Source organism: Sapajus apella, unplaced genomic scaffold (genome assembly GCF_009761245.1).
Source record: "Sapajus apella isolate SASKATOON/1434 unplaced genomic scaffold, GSC_monkey_1.0 scaffold153, whole genome shotgun sequence".
In the NCBI taxonomy this organism is placed as follows: Eukaryota; Metazoa; Chordata; class Mammalia; order Primates; family Cebidae; genus Sapajus; species Sapajus apella.
This window is the reverse complement of record NW_022437093.1, coordinates 2,292,267-2,309,715: the sequence shown is the minus strand read 5'-3', so window position 1 is coordinate 2,309,715 and position 17,449 is coordinate 2,292,267. Positions and strand designations below refer to the sequence as shown.

General features: G+C 51.8%; 1 protein-coding gene across 11 annotated transcripts in view; it reads left to right on the top strand.

Annotated features, from left to right (window-relative positions):
• Positions 1-16,201, top strand: part of MAPT (microtubule associated protein tau) — a 128,443-nt gene extending 112,242 nt beyond the window's left edge. For all 11 annotated transcript variants that reach the window (XM_032265996.1, XM_032265995.1, XM_032265989.1 and 8 more), the window contains 3 exons: positions 2,910-2,991; positions 6,076-6,188; positions 11,904-16,201. In XM_032265996.1, coding sequence (XP_032121887.1) covers positions 2,910-2,991; positions 6,076-6,188; positions 11,904-12,119 — 411 coding nt within the window. In that variant the 3' untranslated portion in view covers positions 12,120-16,201. The remainder of the gene's footprint in view (positions 1-2,909; positions 2,992-6,075; positions 6,189-11,903) is intronic.
• The last annotated feature ends 1,248 nt before the right edge of the window (positions 16,202-17,449 follow it).

Here is a 17,449-nt window from a genome sequence, read left to right as displayed (position 1 = left end):
CCGTCTCCACAAAAAATTAAAAATTAGCCAGGTGTGGTGGCACACACCTGTAGTCCCAGCTACTTGGGAGGCTGAGGTGGAGGATCACCTGAGTCCAGGAGGTGGAGGTTGCAACGAGCCATGATCATGCCACTGCACTTCAGCCTGGGAACAGAGTAAGACTTTGTCTCAAAAAACAATGATTTTAAAATAAATAGATTTAGCCTCTTCTACACGTCCCTGGGGACTCCATGTCCTCTGCGGAGCGTCTCCCTGAAATCGGGACTCAGATCCTCAAGTTCCACTGACCCGTCCTCTGGCTGGTCCATGTCCACTGGGCTCCTGAGGGTCCTCTCCCACCAGCTCTCTTGGTCAGCTATAAGCAAACTTTTAACGCCCTAGGGAGCTGGAGGTATGAGACCCGCAGGGTCCACCCCAAGGGAGGCGTTTTTTGAGAGCAACCACCTGGCCCTGCCAGGAGTACTCGGAGGCTGCTTGGCCCCGGGGCAGGCTCTCACCAGAAAATGCCTGGCCTGGGCCAGCACCCGCATCCAGCCCAGAGGGTTTATTCTTGCAGTGAGCTGCTGCTTCCTGCCCTGAGCACCTGGATCCCGACTTCTGCCCCTCAGGCTCCGTGAGTCCCACAGTGGCAAGCGCTTGCCCTGCGGCTGCTGCATGGGCTTGACTAACGCTTCCTCACCGGTGTCTGCTAAGTGTCTCCTCTGTCCCCGCACCTGCTCTCCTGTCCCCCCAGTTTGTCGTGTGAGGGGACCGAAGAGGTGTGTGCCGCCCCACTCCCGCCCCGGCCCTTGTTCCTGGGGTGGCTGTTTTGGCTGTTTGAGTTTTGATCCTGGTTCTCTGGCTTCCTCGAAGTGGGCCCGGCCTGAGGAGGGAGGCCACAAGCTTTCTGGTTGAGGTTGAGTTCCATGGGCTGGTGGAGGTTGTGTTGCTGAGGCGGAGCTGGGGGAGAGAGCGCACGGGCCGTGTGGCCAACCACTCTGGTAGCCGATGCCCAAAGACGCTGCAGTGCCCAGGACATCTGGGACCTCCTTGGGGGCCCTCCTGTGTGTCCTGTGCTATGCTTGTCTGCGGGCTAGCCTGTGACCTGGCAGAGAGCCACCAGATGTCCCGGGCTGAGCACTGTCCTCTGAGCACCTTCACAGGAAGCCCTTCTAGTGAGAAGAGATGTCAGCCCCTGGCATCTGGGGGGGGGTGCTGGATCCCCAGCCTGGGCTCCATCCTCTCCTCAGCCCGGGGGCCACTTCCCAGCCAGCCGGCCCTGCTCTTTCTCCATCTGGGGCCCTTCTGCCCCTGGCTGGGCCCTGGAAACTGCAGGGCCTGCTGTCCTCCCTCCCTGGGCATCCTGACCACTGCCCTGGTTCCCACTGCCATCCACTCCTCTCTTTTCTGGCCGTTCCCTGGTCCCTGTCCCAGCTCCCCTCCCCCTCTCTCAGGAGTTTCCTCCCCGAGGCCAGAGGGCAGAGGGAAGGAGGCCGTGGTCATACCAGGATGTCCTCCCACTTCCTTGGCCCTGGTCCACCCCATGGGCGCCGGCCTCAGCGCACAGCTCTGTCCACCCCAGGCGCCTGCCATCCATCCTCCCCACCCTCCCACGTCCTTGCCTCAGATCATGTCTGCCCTGACACACACCGGCTGCAGCCATTTCTGCCCCAGTTAACTCCCCATCCATAAAGAGCAGATGCCAGCTGACATTAAGTAAAATAATTTGGGATGCTTCCAGTTTAGACCCAAGTAGAAGTAGAAACCTCCACCCCCCCCTTGATTTTTGGTGGCCTTGATAAACCCATCTCCAGCCACGAAGCCAGCTGTCTACCGGGGAAGCTCCAGGGCAGGGTTCCTCGGGAGCCGACTGGTTAGGTGGGAGGTGGCTGCCCCCTTGCCCCTTCAGGTGACTCCACGCAAGGCCACTGCTGGAGGCCCTGGGGACTTCAGGAATGTCAGTCAGTGACCCACCCCCTAGGCCCCCTGCATGGCCATGGCTTCATAGAGGCCTGCCTCCTGGGGACTTGTCTGCCACTGCGGAGTCCCCATGGGGTGCGCACCCCCGCCAGCTGGTTCTTGGGCTGAGATCAGCTGGCAGCTCAGGGCCGTGATCCCCAAGGGAGCAGTGCCCTGGAGCTCACAGGCCTCCCCCTGTGTGTCTGCGTCCAATTGAGCCTGCTGAGATGCTACATGTGTTGATTTCCGCTGTGCCGCCTGCCTCCCCTGTTGGTGTTGCTTTGCTCTTGTTGGTAAAGATGGAACAGACCAGGACACTGAGCACACTGGCGCCCACTGGCTCTCACACCCAAGCTGCTGAATTCCGCTGGGTCCCGCTTGCTCTAGTGCTTGTCTTCACTCTAGTGCTTTCCAGGGTCCCTGGAAGCTTTTCCTGGAATAAAGCCCACCCATTGACCCTTGCTGTACCTCCCCTCTTCGAGGCCCAGCAGATACCGCGCTCCTGCCTTTCCAGCAGGGTTTTTCAGATGCTGTGCATACTCATTGTAGCGATCAGTTTTTTCTTCAGGTCTGATTGTGATCTGTCAATTTCATGTCAGGCAAGGGAGTGACTTTTTTACACTTAAAAGTTTGCTAAACAAATGTCTGGGCCTTGCACAATGATGACGGGTCCCTGTTTTTCGCAGAGGCTCTTTTGTTCTGCAGGGATTGAAGATGCTCCAATCCCACAGTCCTTTTGTGAAGACCCAGCTCCCCTGGGGCAGGGTTGGCAGAATTTCGACAACACATTTTTCTACCCTGAGTAGGGCGCGCTCCTCATGGCAGCTGGGAACCACTGTCCGAGCAGGGCCTGGGCTTCCACAGCTGCTTCTCATTGTGTTACACCCTTAATAAAATAATCCCATTTTATCCTCTGTCTCTCTCCCTTCCTCTATGTCTGTCTCTTCTTGCTCCTCCTCTCTCATCTCCAGGTGCAAATAGTCTACAAACCAGTTGACCTGAGCAAAGTGACCTCCAAGTGTGGCTCGTTAGGCAACATCCATCATAAACCAGGTAGCCCCTGTGGAAGGCGAGGGTTGGGACGGGAAGGTGCGGGGGGATGGAGGCGTGCTGGAGGGGCTGGAACTGTCTCAGACTTCGGTTGGGTAGACCATCAAGGAGAGTGTGTGTTTGTTTATTCTGAGATGCAGCTTGACTCTTGTCACCCAGGCTGGAGTGCAATGGCGTAATCTCAGCTCACTGCAACCTCCGCCTCCTGGGCTCATGTGATTCTCCTGCCTTGGCCTCCCAAGTAGCTGGGATTACAGGCATCTGCCACCATGCTAACTTTTGTAGTTTTAGTAGAGACGGGGTTTCATCATGTTGGCGAGGCTGGTCTCGATCTCCTGACCTTGTGATCCACCCGCCTCGGCCTCCCAAAGTGCTGGGATTACAGGCGTGAGCCACTGCGCCTGGCCCAAGGACAGTGTTGAGGGTGGAACATGTGGGAGCCCAGCACACATGGCGGCTCCAGCTCACTCCTGCACAGACCATGCTGGCCAAGACAAGGTGAGGCAGCAGTTAAGTGAAATAGGCACAGAAAGACAGCACATGTTCTCGCTTATTTGTGGGATCTAAACATCAAAACGGTTGAACTCTTAGAGATACAGAATAGGACGATGGCTACCAGGGGCTGGGAAGAAGGGTAGGGAGGGGATGGTGGGGATGGTTAATGGGTACAAAAAAAAAGTAAGACCTAGTATTTGATGCTGCAACAGGGTGACTATAGTCAATAATAATTTAACTGTACATTTAAAAATAACCAAAAGATGGCCAGGTGTGGTGGCTCACCTGTAATCCCAGCACTTTGTGAGGCTGAGGTGGGTGTTTGAGACCCACCTCATGGGTCAGGCCAACATGGTGAAACCCTATCTCTACAAAAATTATAAAAATTAGCTGGGCATGGTGGGGTGGCAGGCACCTATAGTCCCAGCTACTGGGGAGGCTGAGGCAGGAGAATCACTTGAACCCAGGAGGTAGAGGTTGCAGTGAGCCGAGATCTTGCCACTGCACTCCAGCCTGGGCTACAGAACGAAACTCCATCTCAAAAATAAAAATAACTAAAAGAATATAAATGGACTGTTTGTAACAAAAAGAACAAATGTTTGAGGGGATGGATAGCCCATTTTCTGTGATGTGACTATTACACATTGTGTGTCTCTGTCAAAACATCTCATGAACCCCATAAATATATATACCTACTATGTACCCACAAAAATTTAAAATATTTAAGGTGAAGAGGTAGGCGAGATGCTGGCCTATGCCCTAACCCACGGTTCTCCCAGCAAGCTGTCCACAGGGCCTCTCAGGCTTGAGGTACAGCTGTGTGGACAGATGAGCTTGGTCCCCAGCCAACATGGGGGCACTTCACCGTCAGCAGCAGCTGCAGCACAGGAACCCTGGGCCACTGCCATGTCCCCTCTGTGACTTTGTTTAAACAGAAAATGATGCTCTGGGCAGGTGAGGTGGCTCACACCTGTAATCCCAGCACCTTGGGAGGCCGAGGTGAGTGGATTGCCTGGGTAGAGGTTGCAGTGAGCCGAGATCTTGCCACTGCACTCCAGCCTGGGCGGGAGAACGAACCCCTATCTAAAAAAAAAAAAAAAAAAAGAGAAAATGATGCTACTGGAACCAGGTTTACCCCCCTCCCCCCAACACTGTGTAGAAATCAGTGCTATCTAGACCTCGTTCTGCAGTAATGGAAACACTGTATCTGTGCTGTCCAGGACAGTAACCACGAACCCCATGTGGCTATCGAGCCCTTGAAACATGGTGGGTGCAGCTGAGGAAGAGTGGCTACCATATTGGACACAGTTATTGATTTGGTCACCCACCTCAGAGTCCAGAGCAGGACTGAGGCCCTATTCAGGGGCTGGTTCTTACTTGAAACATTACTGTGGGAAGAGAAGCTCAGTCTAGAACGTGTCTCATTATTTTCTGGCCCCCTTGGACACTTTGTGGGAAGTTGAGTCTCCCAGCGAAAAGTATTCCACGACTGGTGCCACTACCCTAGCTGTGAGAGCAGCTGGGAGCTGCTTTCTTCATCTTTCCCCAGAAGGTCCTGTGGACTATCTCTTCCCCATGCCTTGTCCATGCTTGGGCATGATGTCAAGGGTCAGCAGGGGGAAGGGTCCTTATTAATTTATTTATTTATTTATTTATTTATTTAGAGATGGAATCTTGCTCTGTTCCCAGGCTGCAGTGCAATGGCATGATCTCGGCTCACTGCAACCTCCACCTCCTGGGTCCAGGCGATTCTCCTGTTTCAGCCTCCCGAGTAGCTGGGATTATAGGCACCCACCACCACGCCTGGCTAATTTTTATATTTTTTTAGTAGAGATGGGGTTTCACCATGTTGGCCAGGCTGGTCCTGAACTGCTGACCTCAGGTGATCTGCTCACCTTAGCCTCCCAAAGTGCAGCACCCAGCCTAATTTTTGTGTTTTTAGTAGAAATGGGGTTTCACCATGTTGGTCAAGCTGGTCTCAAACTCCTGACCTCAGGTGAGCCACCTGCCTAGGCCTCCCAAAGTGCTGGGATTACAGGCATGAGCCACCATGCCCAGCCTTGTTTAGTGTGCATTTTGACATTCAATTTAATTCCAAGGTCTTGGGCTGTGTGTTTTACAGGATGTTGATATAGAAAAACATCATTTACTGGAAGCCAACCAATGTACAATTTAGAATAATTTCTCCTGTGCTGAGCTGTCATTTACCTTTGCAATATCTCAAGAGGAAGAGTTTACAGTGTAAATATTTGATGCACACTTTGATTAGACAGGAGCAAACTATTTTCAAGCACTTTGCAAGGACTTGTATCCAAACACCCATTCTAAAGGAGAGTCTTACCTACTCCTAAAGGCTGGTCTCTACTTGGAACCACTTTCTTGGCCCTGGTTCAAGTCCTGCTGCAAAGTCCTGAAAGTCCCGTCATTGTCGTCTTCTCCCCTCCAGAGCAGCGGCACCTCATCTAACTTTTGCTGTGCTCCTGCAGCCCCTGGCATTTTGCCCTGTAGACCGCAGTCCTCATGTAATGGATGCTAAGTCCACGAAACCACAGAAGATGATGGCAAGACGCTCTTGTGTGTGTTGTGTTCCAGGAGGTGGCCAGGTGGAAGTAAAATCTGAGAAGCTGGACTTCAAGGACAGAGTCCAGTCGAAGATCGGGTCCCTGGACAATATCACCCACGTCCCTGGTGGAGGGAATAAAAAGGTAAAAGGGGGCAGGCGGGTCGGAGGCTGCACTTGGGTATGGGCATCAATCATGTCGAGTGGACAAAGGCTGGTCCAGTTGCCAGAGGAGGAAACAGGCTTCTGTGTTGACTGGCTGGATGTGGGCTCATAGCAGCATCCAGTGGGTCTTGACTGCCCGTCTCAATGACCTGGGAGCTTTAGCACATCTCATACCTGGTCAACCTGGAGAGGCTGACCAATTGGTCTCAGGTGCAGCTCACTTGCTGGAGTGTTTTTATTTATTTATTTATTTATTTATTTATTTATTTTTGAGATGGAGTCTCACTCTGTCGCCCTGGCTGGAGTGCAGTGGCACAATCTTGGCTCACTGCAACCTCCACCTCTCCAGTTCAAGTGATTCTCCTGCCTCAGCCTTCCCAGTAGCTAGGACTACAGGCATGTGTGCCACCAGGCCCCGCTAATTTTTATATTTTTAGTAGAGACAGGGTTTCACCATGTTGACCAGGATGGTCTCCATCTCTTGACCTCACGATCCTCCCACCACAGCCTCCCAGAATGCTGGGATTACAAGCATGAGCCACGGCGCCTGGTCTGTTTTTATTTTTATATATTTGAAGCAGGGTCTCTGTATTAGTCTGCTCTCATGCTACTAATGAAGACATACCCAAGACCTGTTAATTTTTTTTTTCTTGAGACAGTTTCACTCTTGTTGCCCAGACTGCAGTGCACCGGCGTCATCTTGGCTCACCACAACCTCTGCCTCCTGGATTCAAGAGATTCTCTTGCCTCAACCTCCCAAGTAGCTGAGATTATAGGCATGCACCACCAGACCTGGCTAACTTTGTATTTTTAGTAGAGATGGGGTTTCTTCATGTTGGTCAGGCTGGTCTGTAACTCCCAACCTCAGGTGATCTGCCCACCTAAGCCTCCCAAAGTGCTGGGATTACAGGCGTGAGCCACTGCACCCGAATAGACCGGGTAATTTATAAAGGAAAAAGGTTTAATGGACTCATGGTTCCACATGGCTGAGGGGGCCTCACAATCATGGCGGAAGGCAAAGGAGAAGCAAAGTCATGTCTTACATGGTGGCAGGCAAGGGAGTGTGTGCAGGGGAACTGCCCTTTATAAAACCATTAGACCTCATGAGACTTATTCACTATTATGTGAACAGCATGGGAAAACCCACATCCATGATTCGGTTACTTCCCACTGGGTCCCTCCCACAACACATGGAATTATGGGAGCTACAATTCAAGATTTGGGTGGGGACACAGCCTAACCATATCAGTCCCATTCTGTTGCCCAGGCTGGAGTGCATGGTGTGATCTCAGCTCACTGCAGCATTTGCCTCCCTGGCTCAGATAATCCTCCCACCTTAGCCTCCCGAGTAGCTGGAACTATAGGCATCTGACACTATGTCTGGCTAAATGTTTTGTATTTCCTGTGGAGATAGGGTTTCACCATGTTTCCCAGGCTGGTCCTGAACTCCTGAGGTCAAGTGATATGCCCACCTCAGCCTCCCAAGATGCTGGGATTACAGGTGTGAGCCACTGTGCTCAACCTGTTGCTGGAGTTTTTAAAGCTCCCAGGTGATTCTTTAATGCAGTCAAAAGTGAGAACTGGCCAGGCACAGTGGCTCATGCCTATAATCCCAGTGCCTTGGGAGGGAGGTCAAGGCGGGCAGATGGCTTGAAGTCAGGAGTTCAAGATCAGCCTGCCCAACATGGTAAAGCCCCAACTTTACTAAAAATACAAAAGCCAGCTGGGTGTGATGGTGCACACCTGTAATCCCAGCTACTTGGGAGGCTGAAGCACGAGAATCGCTTGAACCTGGGAGGTGGAGGTTGCAGTGGGCCTAGATCATGCCATTGCACTCCAGCCTGGAAACAGAGTGAGACTCCATCTCAAAAAAAAAAAAAAAAAAAAAAACCCCCCCAAAAAAAAAACCCACTGTCCTAGGCCCTGATGTTTGCAGGCAACTAAAAAAGGAAGTGGACATCCCCAGTCAGCTTTGGTGTGCCACGAACAAGTCATGGGAACATAACCTAATTTTCTAAATGGGTTACTAGGCACGTAGAGCAAAACCATGATGCCGAAATCCTGAGTTCAGCAAAGGCTCTGCCTTTCTGTCGTGGAAGTGTCCATACCAGGCTGCTGGGCCTCGGTGTCCCCAGCAGTTTCCCGTCTCCAGGTCTTGCTGTGGGTGTCCACGTGTGGTGAGGGTGTGTGTGGCGCTGGGCGAGCTCTGTCTGGGCCTGGCACAGCATGTGGTCTGGTAGCTGCTGCTTCTCCTCTGCAGAAGTGCGGCCCAAGCACCCTCTGGGGTTTCCTGCCTATACCCAGCCTGAAGTGCTGGGAGTGGCTCACTTTCTTCTAACCTTCAGGATTTCCCAGCAGCTGACTGGGAATTGGTAGAGGGAAAAGGGATTCTATTAGTCTGTTTTCACGCAGCTGATGAAGATACATCCAACACTGGGCAATTTACAAAAGGGTTCTGATGGACTCACAGTTCCACGTGGCTGGGGAGGCCTCACAATCGTGGGGGAAGGTGAAAGGCGTGTCTCATGTGGCGGCAGTCAAGGGAACTTGCACGGGGAACTCCCTTTATAAAACCATCAGATCTCGGGGGACTTACTGTCACGACAATAGCACACGAAAAACCCACCCCCATGATTCAATTATCTCCCACTGGGTCCCACCCACAACATGTAGGAACTATGGGAACTACAATTCAAGATAAGATTTGGGTGGGGGCGCAGCCAAACCATAGCAAGGTTGTCCCAGAAAGGGTGTAGGATCTGAAACCCAACTCGGCGTGAGGAAGTATGCTTCTCAAGGTGGCCCAGTTGGGTGGAAGTGGCAGCCAGGCCATCTTTCCACCAGGCCACTGGAGTTGCAGCTGAGCCCCCTGCCCTGGCCAGTCCCCACCCTCCCTTCTTGCCTTCTTGCCACCGCATCTGGTTCTGAACAGATGGGCACTCCCATTTTGTGTTTATGATACATACGTAACAATGTAGTTTTGTGAGAAGCGTTTGCTGATACAGCCTTCCAGCAGATGCTGCAAACTGTGGCCTGGGGCAGACCTCACCTCCAGACAGGCCCCGAGGCAGGAGAGGGCACTGGCCCGTAGCTGGCCGCAAGCTCTCAGGTCATGCCTCTGCCAACACAGGACACAGGGATACTTTTCAGCGCCTGGCTTGCTATGCAAAATGAGACACAAAGATGGACCAGGAGGCTGCCCACCTCAAGGGATGAGGGCTGGGCCCAGTTATCTAGGGAAGCAGTAAGGTCTCTGCTTTTCCACCACCCAGGCCTCCCCTGGTCTAAGGCAGGATCTCCGAGCTTCAGGGCACTTTAAAGATACCTCAGTGAGACTGAGTGGGTCTGGATAGGGCCTGGGCATTGGTGATTCCCTGGGTGAAGGGAAGGGAGGACCCCGGCAGTCTCTGGAAGCTTCTTTGTGTTAGGAAAAGCTCTGGGCTTGACTCTGCTTGGAGAGTCAAGAACCACAAATCCTCTCTCAGCCTGTTTCTCCTTCAGCAAAATAGAATGGAAATGCTGTACCTATGTCCCGGGGTGGCTATGAGATCCAAAAAAGACAGTGTTCTGGAAGGTTCCTGGTGTGTTGCAGTCCTCTAAGAACCTGAGTCAGAGCCACGTTGAGTCTCAGCTTCTTGGTTCCTTCTAACTCATCCATGTGATGGCTCAGGAAGGATGGGCAGGGTCCTGCCCCCTACTCAGAAAACACCATCCTGGTCCCAGGGATCCCTGCAGTGTTGGTCCCTATTTTCCTAGTGTGCGGAGCAAAATTGCTAACGGTGGGGCACACCACCAGCCTCCTGGGTTCTTTTCAGTTTGGGGGATTTTTGGACATTCCAAGGAATGTCACTTTTTTCTTTAAAAACACTTCAGAAAACATAAATATTAAAGCCTGTATTAAATAGTCTTCCAAGAAAATACAGTAATAAGCCAGGCACAGTGGCTCATACCTGTAACCCCAGCACTTTGGGAGGCCAAGGTGAGTGGATCAATTGAAATCAGGAGTTTGAGACCAGCCTGGCCAATGCAACAGAACCCCGTCTCTACTGAAAATGTAAACATTAGCAGGGCATGGAGATGCATGCCTGTAATCCCAGCTACTCGAGAGGCTGAGGCAGGAGAATCGCTTGATCCCAGGAGGCAGAGGTTGCAGTGAGCCAAGATCACACCATTGTACTCCAGCCTGGGTGACGAGTGAAACTTTGTCTCAAAAACAAAAAAACAGTAATAGAGAAAAATTCTTTTTTCCAAGTAGTGACCTGAAAGGAACAAAATATGCATCTAGCTTAAATGGGAGCCTGGTTTTCTCTATGCCCGTTCAAGCCCCCTGCATTAGGACGCCTTCACCCCACATCCATGGATTCCTAAAATTATAGGAAAATGGCAATGTGTGTGTGAGTGTGGGTAGACATTGCACACATAGTTTTAGTTTTTCCAGATGCTCAAAGAAGGGAGAGAATGACATTGTTGGCCACTTCAGGGTTATCAGGTATTATTAGGCACTACTCACTTCTCCAGCGAATGCTTTCTGCTTCTGAGTTTCCTGGTATTGTTTTGGACTCCTGGCTATGTCATGTTTCTCTACTTTCAAAAGGGCTTCGGCCAGGCACGGTGGCATGAACCTGTAGTCCCAGCTGCTCAGGAGGTTAGGGTGGGAAGATTGCTTGAGGCCAGCCTGGGCAATATAGTGAGATCCCCATCTCCAAGTAGATAGGTGGATGACAGACAGATAGATAAAGTCATTAGACAATCCCCATCCTAAATCATACACCCACCCACCCACAAACAGGCCTTTGTCACGTCATGTTTTGTGGCCCGCCTGCCAGCACTGCACGCCAGCACTGCCCACAGTTGCTGCCACCTCGAAACTCATCAGTCACTGGCAAACAGGAGGAATGTGTGTGGCTTGTGTCTGGGCATCAGTGGCTCTGGGAGACATCCTTGATCTTCTCCAGCTTCTCCTTCCACATTTTCCTTTGCAGTCTGGCAATATGTCTCAAAATGTGCATGCCTTTTGACCTAACAGCTCCACTTCTAGGACCCACTTACACGTGTGTGACATGTTCATACAGGGTTATTTGTCCCTGTTGTTCATACACACCATTGCCTGTAATCAGTAAAGGCAAGAGCAGCCTAAACGTCCAGCCACAGAGTAGATGCCTTTTGGTACATCCACGGGGATGGAATACTAAGCAGCCTGTGTATATATGTACTCACACATGTGTTTATATATGAAATATCTCTGGAGGATCCACAAGGAACTGAAAATGATCACTGTCTCTGGGGAGGGCATCTGAGTGCCTGGGAGGCAGGTCAGGGGAGGAGTGGGCACAGGTATTACCATTTGGAAGACACTAAAAACAGCTCCTGGCTAGGTGTGGTGGCTCACACCTGTAATGCCAGCACTCTGGGAGGCCGAGTCAGGTGGATTACTTGAGTCCAGGGGTTTGAGACCAGCCTGGGCAACATAGTGAAACACCATCTCTATTAAAAATACAAAAAATTAGCTGGGTGTGGTGGTGCATGCCTGTAATCCTAGCTACTCGGGAGGCTGAGGTGGGAGAATCACCTGAGCCCAGGAGGTTGACGCTGCAGTGAGGTGAGATTGAGCCACTATACTCCAGCCTGGGGGACAGTTGGCAGGGCTTGTCTCCCTGGCACTTTATCTCACCCACCCTCCCTCTTCTCCTTGCAGATTGAAACCCACAAGCTGACCTTCCGTGAGAACGCCAAAGCCAAGACAGACCACGGGGCAGAAATCGTGTACAAGTCTCCGGTGGTGTCTGGGGACACGTCTCCACGGCACCTCAGCAACGTCTCCTCCACCGGCAGCATTGACATGGTAGACTCGCCCCAGCTCGCCACGCTAGCCGACGAGGTGTCCGCCTCCCTGGCTAAGCAGGGTTTGTGATCAGGCCCCCAGGGCGGTCAGTAATCGTGGAGAGGAGAGAGAGTGAGAGAGTGTGGAAAAAAAAAAAAGAATAATGACCCGGCCCCCACCCTCTGCCCCCAGCTGCTCCTTGCAGTTCGGTTAATCGATTAATCACTTAACCTGCTTTTGTTGCTCGGCTTTGGCTCGGGACTTCAAAATCAGTGATGGGAATAAGAGCAAATTTCATCTTTCCAAATTGATGGGTGGGCTAATTTTTTTAAAAAACACTCAAAAACATGGCCACACCCAACATTTCCTAGGGCAATTCCTTTTGATTTTTTTCCCCCCTCTGTGTAGAAGAGGGAGAAGGGGAGGCTCTGAAAGCTGCTTCTGGGGGATTTCAAGGGACTGGGGGTGACCACCACCTCTGGCCCAATCCAGGGGGTGTTACAGAGGCGGCGGCAGCAACAAAGGATATGAAACTTGGTGTGTTTGTGGAGCCACAGGCAGATGATGTCAGCCTTGTGTGAGTGTGATGGGGGTGGGGTGGGAGGCCGAGGCAGGGGCTGGGCAGAGGGGAGAGGAAGCCACGTGGTGGAGAGGAGACGCTGATCCCCTCCGTGCTGATGGGAGGGCCAAGGCCTCCGCTGCCCGCAGCATCTCAAACCGAGCGGTGCCTGTCCTTTGTGGCTGGCGCCTGCTACGGGTCGGTGTGCCACCCCCTGCTGGGCAGCCTGTGGGAGAAGGGACAGCAGGCAAGAGGAGAAGGCAGGTCGGCGGGAGGGTGGTGCCCCATGGATGATTTCCTTGGAGAAGACTGACCTTGACATCTGAGGGCGCTGGCCTCTTCCTCCCTCTCTGCAGGGTTGGGGGGGGCCTGAGCTGAGGGACTTCTCTCTGCTCCACAAAACCCTGTTTTATTGAGTTCTGAAGGTTGGAACTGCAGCCACGATTTTGGCCACCTCACAGACCTGGGACTTTAGGGCTAACCAGTTCTCTTTGTTAAGGACTTGTGCCTCTTGGGAGACGTCCACCCGTTTCCAAGCCTGGGCCACCGGCATCTCTGGAGTGTACAGGGGTCTGGGAAGTGGGTCCCGAGCCTCCTGTCCTTCCCATGGCCACTGCCATCACCTGTCTGCCCCGCCGTGCCACTGTCTGCCGTGAGAGCCCAGTCACTGCCTGTACCCCGCATCATGTCACCATGTCCTGAATTCCCAGCCTCACCACCCACTTATCAGTAATGACCCTGGCTGGCTGCGGGAGGTACCTACTCCATACTGAGGGCAAAATTAAGGGAAGGCAAAGTCCAGGCACAAGAGTGGGACCCCAGCCTCTCACTCTCAATGCCAGTCATCCAACTGGTGTGTCCCTCACCACGAATCTCATGACCTGATTCCGTTCCCTGCCTCCTCCTCCCGCCACAGATGTGAGCCAGGGCACTGCTCAGCTATGACCCTAGATGTTTCTGCCTTGTTGACGTGGAGAGAGCCCTTTGCCCCCAGAAGGCCTGGCCCCTTCCTGTGCTGAGTTGGCAGCAGGAGGCTAGGTGTCCTGGTTGTCAGTGATGGCACTAGGACAGGCGGGCAAGGCACCCAGGGCAGACCCAGAGTCCCGCTGTCTCCCGCTTCTACCCCAGCTTGTAGCTGCCAGCCTCCCAGACAGCCCAGCCACTGCTCAGCGTCACATGCATAGAATCAGCCCTCCACACCCCCAAAAGGGGAACACGCCCCCTTGGAAATGGTTCTTTCACCCCCTCAGTCCCAGCTGGAAGCCATGCTGTCTGTTCTGCTGGAGCAGCTGAACATATACATAGATGTTGCCCTGCCCTCCCCCTCTGTACCCTGTTGCGTTGTAGTTGGATTTGTCTGTTTATGCTTGGATTCACCAGAGTGACTATGATAGTGAAAAGAAAAAAAAAAAAAAGGACGCATGTATCTTGAAATGCTTGTAAAGAGGTTTCTAACCCACCCTCACAAGGTGTCTCTCACCCTCATGCTGGGACTCAGCTCCAGGCGGCCAGTGTGGCTCCACCCTGCTGGGGCCTCCCAAGTTTTGTAAGGCTTTCATCAGCATCTGCGACCCAAAAGAGACCAGATTCTAGCATCGAAGGAGGCCCTTCAGCTGTGAAGGCCTGAAGCACAGGATTAGGACAGAAGCAATGGTGTCCCCCTCCCGAATCCCCCTCACTGCTCTGTGTCAGGGCAGAGAGGTCTCGTGGCTGGCCTGGCTTGCAGCATGAAGATGGTTCTCTCTGGTCACAGCCTGAAGTCCCACCTCCTGCATCACAAGAAAAAGGAAGCCAGTGCCAGTTGGGGGGATCTGTAGCCCCCAGAAGCTCCGTGAGCCTCAGTCCACCCCTCAGACTGGGTTCCTCTCCAAGCTTGCCCTCAGAGGGGCAGCCCAGCCTCCCACCAAGGGCCCTGCGGCCACAGCAAGGATTGGGATGAATTGTCCTGGATCTGCTCCAGAAGCCTGAGCTGCCGGCCCGAGGATGGATGACAAGTCAGGAGACACTGTTCCCAAAGCCTGGACCAGAGCACCCTCAGCCCGCTGACCTTGCACAAACTCCATCTGTGCCCACAAAAAAAGGGAAGCCGCCTTTGCAGAAAATTGCTGCCTGAAGAAACTCAGCAGCCTCGGGCCCAATTCTGCCACTTCTGGTTTGGATACAGTTAAAGGTAACTCTGAGGGACTCGGGAGTCCAGGGCCTCCCTGAAGGCTGGCAGCTTCGTGTGCAGCTAGAGCTTTCCTTGCAAAGTTGTCTCTGGGCCCAGAACTCTCCAGCAGGAGTCTCCCTGCAGTTTGCTGAGTCCCAACAATTCTCATAAGCGAAGGGATCTAAAAAGGAATTGTGGGGTAGAGATCTGGTGGTGGGTAGAGACATGCCCCCCTCAATACTGCCAACAGTTTTGGCTGCATTTCTTCCTGTACCTCAGTTCGTCGCCCTGAAGTTCTTATGCCCTGCTCTTAAGCACCGTGAGCCTTATATGGAGGGCTCTGGAATCTTCCCCTTGTGGGGCAGGCTGTTGGGGCCAGCCTAAAGATCATGGTTTACTGTGATCAGTGCTGGCAGATAAATTGCAAAGGCACGCTGGCTTGTGACCTTAAATGAGGACAATCCCCCCCAGGGCTGGGCACTCCTCTCCTCCCCTCATTTCCCCCACCTGCAGAGCCAGCGTCCTTGGGTGGGCTAGATAGGATATACTGTATGCCTGGCTCCTTCAAGCTGTCAACTCAATTATCAATAGTTCCATTTAAATTGACTTTAATGGTGAGACTGTATCCTGTTTGCTATTGCTTGTTGTGCTATGGGGGGAGGGGGGAGGAATGTGTAAGATAGTTAACATGGGCAAAGGGAGATCTTGGGGTGCAGCACTTATACTGCCTCGTAACCCTTTTCATGATTTCAACCACATTTTCTAGAGGGAGGGAGCTGCCATGGGGTTAGAGGTCCTTGGGGCTTCTCTTTTCCACCAACAGGCTTTCCTAGACAGCTGGCTAGGTTCCCCATTCCCTCCCCAGCAAAGTGCAGGCAGAAAGGCTTGTGTAGGAATATGGACATCTGGTTGCTTTGGCCTGCTGCCCTCTTTTGGGGGTCCTAAGCCCACAACCATACCTCCTTAAGACCATGGCATCCTTCCCTCTAAGCCATTGGCACCTCTGTGCCAAATCTCACACTGGCTCCAGACACACAGCCTGTGCTTCTGGCAGCTGAGATCACTCACTTCACCCTCCTCATCTTAGTTCTCCAAGCAAAGCCATGAGGTCGGGGCGAGGGCAGAGGTGATCACCAGCGTGTCCCATCTACAGACCTGTGGCTTCACAAGGCTTCTGATTTATCATCTTCAGCTTTGAAAAGGGTTACCCTGGGCACTGGCCTGGAGTCTCACCTCCTAATAGACTTAGCCCCATAAAAGTTTGCAGTGTTGAGCAGGACAATTTCTGGCACTTGCAAGTCCCATGATTTCTTTGGTAATTTTGAGGGTGGGGGGAGGGACATAAAATCATCTTAGCTTAGCTTCCTGTCTGTGAATGTCCATATAGTGTATTGTGTTTTAACAAATGATTTACACTGTTGCTGTAAAAGTGAATTTGGAAATAAAGTTATTACTCTGATTAAATAAGGTCTCCATTCATGGACTCCAAGGACAAAGTGATATAGAATGTGTTTTTTAAGTTCTTTCCTACCCACCCTTAGAGAATTTAGCTCACAACAGGAAATGACAGTATTAAAAGCTGGACATGAGGATTAACAGCTCTCTTTGGAGTGCTGAAGGTGGGAGTTCTCAGACTTGTTCATTTGCAGTTGATTCTCTCATTGTGGTGCTGGCAAACCATCCTAGTCCAATTCACAGGGTAATACAGTGCCTTGTGGCTGACCTCACAATGCTGCACTCAGTTTGCAAGACCCGTGCCAGTGTATGCAAACCTGACAAGGTTGGGGATGAGGATGTGACAGCTTTCGCCCCTGAAAATTTAGTCCGGAGGCCTGGGGCTGGAGCAGAACACCAAGCCAATTAATTAGCTAAATAAATGGCTTAGATTCCTGCTAGGTTTACAGAGCTGCCGCCTTCTTTCCTTTGGTGCCTTATTATAGATTGAAGAATATTTCTACTAAACCAAGATAGGGATACCAGACAGCATCTTCCTAACAATGCTACAAAGAAAAAAAACAGTAATCCATCATATTATTCCTTAGTAACTATGCCAAGGTCATGACATTGAATCCTTAAGCGTCTCAGTTTCAAAATATTACTTTTCTTGCTCTTCCTGATGATGTGTCTGCCACTGCAGGCAGATGCTTAGGTAGAGCAGATTTTAAACTGCAACTACAGAGGCAGCAACAGGCCAGCAAAAGAGAAATGCTATCTTAGAAAGCATGACTTTCAGAGCCACGAGAGAGCCTCACTGACTGTTTCAGCTTGACTGCCATGCTAAGAGAGTAGAGAACCAGCCGTGCCCACTTACTTATTCATCTTGTACAAAGAAAAGCACCTACCAGCCTAAGCTACACAGTGAGACACAGTCTCTACAAAAAAAAAAAAAAAAAAAAAAAAAAAAAATTAGCTGGGCATGGTGGTACATGTCTATAGTCTTAACTACTAGGGAAGCTGAGGTGGGAGCATCTCATAGCCCAAGAGATCCAGGCTGCAGTGGGCCAAGATTGTGCCACTGCACTCAAGCCTGGGCAACTGAACAAAACCCCACCTCAAAAAAGAGAATCAAGCACATAGCCTCCTCAGACGAAAGATGCTATAATCTCAGCAGGCAAGAACCAATCCAGGCACTATGCAAATTATGTATCTCACCGACCCCCACCAAACCTCAGAAAAATTTAAAGGTGAGAAGTAAAATCTCCTTTAAAGAGT